The sequence below is a fragment of the Cydia amplana genome, chromosome Z (assembly GCF_948474715.1).
Source record: "Cydia amplana chromosome Z, ilCydAmpl1.1, whole genome shotgun sequence".
Classification (NCBI taxonomy): Eukaryota; Metazoa; Arthropoda; class Insecta; order Lepidoptera; family Tortricidae; genus Cydia; species Cydia amplana.
Window position 1 is genome coordinate 21209929 of NC_086096.1, and position 8871 is coordinate 21218799.

The following is an 8871-nucleotide window of genomic DNA, read 5'->3' on the forward strand; positions in this document are numbered from 1 at the left end:
GTATTACGAATGAATGTGGAGGGAAGTACAAGGAGAGGAAAACCGAGGAAAAGGTGGATGGACTGTGTGAGAGATGATATGAAACGAACGCAAGTGAATGATGAGATGACGGGTGACAGAGAGGTATGGAAGAGAAAGACATGCTGCGCCGACCCCAAGTAAATGGGACAAGGGCAAGAGAATGATGATGTATAATGAATTCTGCCCTAGTAGCACGGTCGCATTTTTATCGTTTATCACCATGCCTGTCACGTTCTAACAAGTATGTAAGTGCGAAAGTGACGGGCATAGTGATAGTCGATAAAAATGGAACCGTGCTGAGCCCCCTGGTATTAATGAAAGATTTGTAGTATTAAAATAAGTTTATAACTGCTATAGATATATATTTTCTGATCGCTGCAGTAAGCGCTACAAGGTAAATTACGACTTAGCTCATACAACTCACCGCATCTGAAAACTAAAGTCTATTTTTTATTCGGTAGACTAAAATGACATTTCATAGTATGAACATCATGTGTCATTTCATTTCATACTATGAAATGTCATTTTAGTCTACCGAATAAAAAAATAGACTTTAATTGCTTATTATAAAATAAGCTCATAATAACTAGTACATATGTCATTTGTTAACAATGATAAAATATCTACCACAATCCGCTAGCGCATGTACCTTTATCACAAAGTGATTTTTTTTTAAATCACTTAAGATAAATTATACCTAACTAGGTACCAGTAAAATTACTAGTTAGGTGAAAAAATTTCTTTAAATCAGTCTTTAATGTGTAGGTACCAAGTGTGAACCCGAAAATAAAAATAATAATCTAAGTAGCATAAAATATAACTAAATAATAGCAGATATTACTAGGATATGATGTTGTTTACTTGCAACCCCTTTTCTAAAAATTTCTAAACTAGAATTGCTCCGAAATTAACAAAAACAATAGGAACACACAGGTATAAAGATAAACAAAGGAATGGCCGCGCTGCGGCTGACGCTCGAAAATAATACTGTAATCGCTCACTTATGTTTTCAATTTTAGCTTAAGGACTCAAAGTACAATTTTGTTTGAATTGACAATAAGCGAAGTTACCGGCAAAAAAACTTGTTTGTGCTGGAGGCTTCATAGACCGCCCATGCCAACCACGGTTATTCAATAATAAGTCGAATTTAAGTCTGCGTAAAGATTACAATCGTTTGAACTGGTTGAAAACCTTATTATGAGGTAACAGAATAGACTGGGTTTTTATTTCGGTTACCGGTAACAGGGGTTAACTCGATCTGATACGGTTACCGAATCAAAGTGTTACCTTATCAGACGGTTACCGTTATGGCAGGGGTTTTTATAACCACTTCTAAAATAACCCTATAAAAAACCCCGGTTAAGGTAACCGGTTCCGGTCCCTGTAAGGGATATGATCAAATCACGCAGGATGTTAAAATGGCGAATCCATATCATCATTTCCCTAGAAAAATTCAGTCATTTGACCAAATCACTGACTCTGTTTAGTGAAAAGACAAAATCGGCCAATAAACGCGAAACGCTTTTTCATTTCACTAGATTTGTTTAGGAATTTGACAAAATTCCTAACCACGACAGTAAGTTGACGAAACGAACTTAAAAAGTCAACTTGTTTTATCATTTCGCTAAACAGGTTTAGTGAAATGATAAAGTCTCAACTGGAAGATGGTATATGGTAATTTGATTAAATCTCTGAAAGGTTTAGTGAAATGACGAAAGCAAGTACAGAATACAACAGTTTACTCTACAGTTAAGCGATTTGATCAAATCTCTAACTAGATTAAGTGAAATTTTTTGAAATTATGATGCCGACAGATGTACCGATTTGGTACAGATAATTTTTAATACCTATTTAAAACAATCCCCGATACATTACTTCCATCTAATGGACCTCTGTCTACCTTAGGGACGTCCACCAACACGCTTGATTTGATTAGCAACTCTTTGTGCAGAGAAGTCTCTTTCATTTTTTCAGCCGATATTTTCAAAAATGTTCACTTAATCTAGTCAGAGATTTGATGAAATCGCTTAACTGTAGAGTAAACTGTTGTATTCTGTCTTGCTTTCGTCATTTCACTAAACTGTTCAGAGATTTAATCAAATCACCATATAGGTACTATCTTCCAGTTGAGACTTTATCATTTCACTAAACTTGTTTAGCGAAATGATAAAACTAGTTGACTTTTTGAGTTCGTTTCGTCAACTTACTGTCGTGGTTAGGGATTTTGTCAAATTCCTAAACAAATCTAGTGAAATGAAAAAGCGTTTCGCGTTTATTGGCCGATTTTGTCTTTTCACTAAACAGAGTCAGTGATTTGGTCAAATGACTGAATTTTTCTAGGGAAAGGATGATATGGATTCGCCATTTTAACATCCTGCGTGATTTGATCATATCCCTTAGAGATTTGTTCAAATCTCTGTTTTGATCATTTCCCTGCGACATATATATATTATAATCGTTTGAAAGAGTAAACTCCAGTCGTGCCTTTTGATTATGATATCTTTGTGTTCGTTATGATCGTCGTTCGTTCGTACGTTTCTGTTAACGTAGGATGGTAAAGCATTATGCACTACGTCTGTATTTTCTGATATCCATTCTAGCTGTGTCCGCTCTGCCCCAGTAGATTTGGGTCTGTTATAATTTCCCGCCCTTTCAACGGGGCGTTTCAATAAATTTTTAATGTAGGTACAACAGCCGCGTCTTACCAATCACACTGGCTGCATATAATTTTCCATATCTTACAAGTTACAAACGGATACCCGTAATTCTTTGTACGGTTCGTCTTTTGACGTCTGTAATTTTACACAGCACCGTTATTTGAGTAATTAAGTAAAGTAGTTAATGTTTTCTTAATACGAAATAGGGTTGGTTCCTTTTCACTTAACTGTCGATGGAGGGTTATGTTTTTCGAGGTATGTACATTAAACCAATTTCATGTGTAGGTCATATCTATACAAAGTTAATAGGCATGTTTCATTCTTTGGCCCACCCTATAACCTACAACCACTATTTTGATAGTATGAGGTGTCACAAGTTTCAGTGTGACGAAATCTATAATAAAAATGTTAAAATATCAACACCGCGATATCCTTTTCCCAAATCCTATCATGTGAAGACTCAAAATTAACTATGTATGACAAAAAAAAATATAAATAAATAGACAACCCATCAAAAACATATTTAGAACCTAAAAACTGCAAGTCTAGCTGCAAAAAAGTTGTGATATCTATAATGTACAATCTCAAAGAAATCTCAAAAAAAAATCAAAGATACATAAATATTATACGTGTAATAAAAATATAGTTGTAAAATAAACGTCGGTATGTGCTAGACTGTTAGTTATATTTTGTGTCTAGTCTAGTTTACTTTTCGTTTCTCTAGAAATAAAACTTGGATTTCGTGGTTTTTTTTCATAGCATGTTTAAGAAAAGCACTATACATACATCGGCGTGAAAAGGGGTTGTCGGCCTCATACGAGTATATATTCGGCCGGCAACCCCTTACTTGACGGTCTCTGTAGTAATGTACTAAGTATTAGACGTGTGTCTTGCGAGTAGACAGACTAGGGTGGTTCAAATAGTATTTAATGCAACCGTTGTTTAAGAGGGGTCAAAAAAGGCGAGTGGCGTGAGTAACAATTTGAGGCGAAGCCGAAAATTGTTAATAAAGACGCCACGAGTATTTTTTGACTCAGTTAAACAACGTTGCATACAATACTTTTTCTACGACCAAGCACTTTAAAAAAAATTGTAAACAAATATTTTTCATTCAACAATAATTCATACAATAATACTTTAAACAAGTGGAATCATATAGGACATATATGTAGGTAAACAAACCAAACCCGGCCACCGCGCCCCGCGCCTTCGACCGGTTGGTCAGCGACACCTTCTTGTAACTCATGAGGCCCTGGTACTTGCTCTTAGTTAAATTACAATTTTGGATAGTTTTTTTCTCGATTTTGGCCAACCGCGCCCCGCTCCCCACGGCCGGTTGGCCAGCGACACCTTCTTGTAACTCATGAAGCCCTGGTACTTGCTCTTAGTTAAATTACAATTTTGGACAGTTTTTTTCTCGATTTTGGCCACAGTAGCTTAGAGAGACTAACAAGCAACGCTAAGCGGTGTTCGTAGCCTATGGATCTTGCTATATTACGGGTGTCACATGCGCGTTTCTGACTTCTGAAACAATTTTATTGTTTCTACTATAGAACCTAATGAATATTTTGTAAATTGGCAGCAATGCACTTAGTACTCATCTGTCAGAGATGACAATTAAAATTAGGTTGGCAACAATGTATTTCATACAATATTTTTTAAGTGGTGATTACACGAAGTATCGTAAAAGTGCCAAAAAGATACTGCGTGTATGCACAAATACTTTTTTGGGGAATAGACTAAAGACTTGTCTTGACAACTATAACATAGGGGTTTAAAGGTGTGTGTACGACCTTTTAAATGACAAATAAAGGTACGGGAGTAGAAAAAAGTATTTTTCTTATATTATCGGAATGTTACATAATGACAAGAAAGTGCACAAGGCCTATATATTTTTTTAATATGTTAGGGATTTTTAAAATATATTTATGTAGTTGAGATAAAGTTACAAAACTATATTTATCAACATGTACTTACCTCATGTAACATGTAACATGAAATGGAACTTGTAATGTCCTTGGTCTTAACTAGAGTTACCTAGTTCTTTCTCTGACATTTCGATTATATCATTATCTAATTATGTCTTCTAGCTTGGCCTATGATATGTATAACCGTTATGTATATATTGCCGTCATTATAGATGGTATATAAGTCAAGCATTTGTTTCAGTTTCCTCCGGAGAGGTTAGACAGCCCTACAAGGCCATTTTATAAACGGCCAGAGCCACTGTTCCGTGCACGCGACTTTAACATTCATCATAAATAGTTCGTTACGTTCGACCACCAGTCTTACCCCCATACATGAAACGTTACGTTTCCCCAGGTACTTACTTAAGTTTTGTGTTACACTGATTTATTTTTCATATGCTAAAATAACCGATGTTAAATTCAATTTAACCGAATAATTGACGACTACCGTCTCCGGCGACCCCTTTTCCCCGTAAAATTGCTAGTTGTTATTTTTGCAAAAAAATGCATAATTGTAGAGAAAATTGGTGATATAATTTATTATTTAAGTACTACAAATACCATATTACCAGGTTAGCTGACTGGTACTTGGTTAATAATTTGGTTAACTGGCTTTTGTTTAATAGCATTTACCGCTAGAACAAAGTTCAGACAGGCTTAATTTCTTACCTCAGCTAAGAGTAAAAAAATCTAACTTTCAAGTTTTATTATCTTCTTATGGTAACAATGGAGAGTATAAATACGTCGGTTACTATACCTACATATATCCCAAAAACTTTAATTATTGAGATGTGTGTTGTGTAAATATAACAACATGAAAGAAAAAGTTCAATATTTCTTTATTTATTTAACGCTAATACACATTACACAATAATTATCTTAATCATTACACAATAAATACCTAATCATTTTCATCTTCGTCGGAGGTAAAATCATCAGTGCCTTCGTCATCACTATTAATAACTATATCGTCGACATGTAAAGGAGTATATATTGGCCATTAACACTTATTATATTACACACTACTAATATGTACTACACTACACAACACAGTCCACACTACACTAAGTTTCACACAATCTTTTTGAGTGGCATTAAGCCACATGGAGGCAACATATGCTGTTCTATGAATTTTCTGTTTAATTATTATCTTTCAACACGATGGTATCGTATTCGAACTATAAGTTTTCACTTTATTTAAAAATGTTTTGTATTTTAGGAGGTTGCAAAACTTTTGAAAAAGTAGCAGTCGCGCTGTATTTACACTTTTGCAATGCTTAACCCCATACCTACATAGAAACGGTATCTTGTGTATATTAATAAATTATAAATATATTTTATTAATAACATAATAATATACACATATTACACACCTTACACCTTAGATGTCGCTTTTTGTGGGAGCCCATCTTATGAGGGCGAGTTACCGTCTGCCGGAAATTAAATTGGATACCGTTTTTTAGGCAGACGTCCGGTTTTTTATGCCATAGACCAGTATTATTTAGTCCATCACTTAAGACTTCAGGACCAATACTTATTGTGGGTTTTTACATTTTATTTTTATTTGAATTAGGTATGTGAGGAGAACCTGTACCTGTAGTTATATTATGTTTTTACGGTTTTGTTTAAAAACGCTACGTCTCCACGTTTTTACCGCGCAGTCGAAGCATGATAGTTAGAAATTTGACATTATTTCATAATTTGTAACTGAAACGGGACTTAATCGCGTGCACTTGCGTCTATTATTTGGCCAAACGTTTCAAACGTGACGTTACGTACGTTCGTGCTCACAGGCAGCCATGTGAAAGGTAACTTTCAGTTTTAAAATTATGAGTGAAATCGTGTTCGTTCAATTTAAATAGACATAATTTTTTCGAAAACTTATTTTATTTAACAAGTCATTAATAAACGAGCTGACTAATTTAAGCGATATTAAGCAGACCTTAAAGCCTAAAACAATTATGAAACCGCAAGTTCATAAAGAACAATCATAAAATTCCTACAGTCAGATTAACGTAACGTTTGAGTTGAACGACTTCGGCGAACCAACTTTTAATGAAGTCTGGGGTTAGCGGTGTTTGCACGGAGAATTTTGTACGCGGATTTTCCCTCTTAGTTGAGCTAAGTGAAAGGAAAGATTTAGAAGGTATATTTTGATCTCCTTGATGGCTAATATTTAAAATGTTTGCTGATTTTCTACATTTACTTTGCATGACGTTGTTCTTTTTCAAGGCAACATTGATGGATCTTGTGACAATAGATACCTACATTAATATAAAGCAAAGCTACATTAACTTATTTATTACAGACATCTCTTTAATCTCGTCTCACGGTACTATTGATGCTGATTAATTAAATATGGTATTAAAGGCGTCCTGATTTCTTTATAAGTGTTTTGTGATTTGGACGTAGAATTAAGTACCTACAAAAAATAAATTGCATGACCAGATCTTTATCACAAACATGATCAACCAAATTATATTGCTGTCAATTACAGGTAGGCAGAAGAAGCACACGTCAAATTTAATTACGGATTTTTATTTTGGGATAAAAAATACTTAATTGTTTTTGTTTATCTTGACAATATTACATATGTGTTAATAATCACCTCAGTGCCGCCCACAGTCATTTTCACCACTTTTTATTCAAGAACTAAACTTAAAACTTCATATCTTCTTTGTGCAAGTCATAGTGTCACAGTTAGAAAATGGATCACTTGTCAAAGTTGCAAAAAAGCATGGAAGAGCTGAAGAAGCTCTTTGAATCCCGGATGGCCAGCTTTGAGAAATCCATTCCCGCACAGGATTCAGGCGCTCCGGACGGAGTGGCAAACAGATTTGATGATTTCAAAAGTTTTATTTGGGATGCTGTAACGGGCTTGCAGGCTCAGATGGACCTTGTTTTGCACACCCTTGAGGACATGGAGACCCGGTGACGATCCAACATTCTGCTGCTACATGGGGTTCCAGAGGCTCAGGACGAGGTAGTCGTCGAAACAGTGACAAGTATTTGCCAGGATAAACTTCAATTGCAAGGTATATCGGAGTCCTCCTTTATAGTCTGCCATCGTCTTGGGAAGAGTATGTCCAAAAAGAAACCCAGGGCAGTTCTGATTAAATTTGTCTGTCTGCGCACTCGGAATGCTGTCTGGTCAGCAAAGAAACTGCTCAAGGGGTCAGGCTACACAGTCTCTGAGTTCCTCACTGGTGCCCGGCATGCAGTCTTTGTTGAAGCCAGGCGAGTATATGGGGTCAAGGGCAGCTGGACCAGCGATGGAAAGAGAGTTGTAGTGTGCCCGGATGGTTCGCGGCGTAAAATCACGACGCTGGCTGAGTTACAGGCATTGCCAACGCCTTCAGGGGTGGCGGCCAGCTCCGAGCAGTCTCAGGAGCGGCCTGGTGTGCCACCGCAATCGTCTGCCGCAGGGGCGACTCCAGCTGGCGGTGCGTCGGCGCAGGTACTCCCCCGCCCCAACTGGGCCGCAAGGAAAAATCCCGCTGACCTATGGTCCCGATAGTTTATGTTTAGTTGTAATACTTATTTTAGTTACCGTATCTCATTATTATAATGGCTGAAACTTTAATGTACCTTGCTTTATCTTATGTACAGTTTAATTTCATCCTCTACCGACATTCTTTATTTTTAATTGACAATATTTGTACCCAATTGCCAACTATAGACAAAAATCATATTCAACACGATAATGTCACTTAGGCATATGTCACTTTGACAGTGCGTTTTGTTATTGCTAAAGTAAAGCCGTATTTTTCTTTAAAAAATGTGTTTAACAAGTTTTTAGTAAATTATAGTTGTGCAGGTTTATATTATATAAGTGATGGTACTTAATAAGTAAATATGTTTGTTATGCGTAACGCTTTTCGTATTGTCAAATTTTATAGTTTATTTTTATTGTTTTTACAGCTGCTGGCGAGTAAATGAGGTGATAGCAAGTTTATATATACAACAGATTATATAAAAATCAGCACTTTCTATTTACACATATATATTTTTTATAATATATATATATATGTCGGAGCGAGACACCAGAAGGACGTATTGCAGTATTACAGTTCATAGCTTTAGACGCCTGTATAAAATCGATTAGCAATGTTTGGCGTATTGTTGAACTAAATGACAGGTAGAAGGCTTTGGAACGTCAAGATGACGTAGTATCTTGAGTGAACGTAGGCACGAGCAGGCATTTTTGTCGTTATGTTGGTAGACTG

The 8871-nt window shown here is 36.0% G+C and overlaps 1 protein-coding gene across 1 annotated transcript; it reads left to right on the top strand.

The window, feature by feature from the left end:
• Window positions 1–7580: 7580 nt before the first annotated feature.
• On the top strand, window positions 7581–8330 carry LOC134661632 (uncharacterized; the record flags this gene model as incomplete). Its single annotated transcript, XM_063517773.1, has 1 exon — window positions 7581–8330. A coding segment is annotated over one exon (582 nt), but the record flags the coding sequence as incomplete, so codon positions are not given.
• Window positions 8331–8871: the final 541 nt, after the last annotated feature.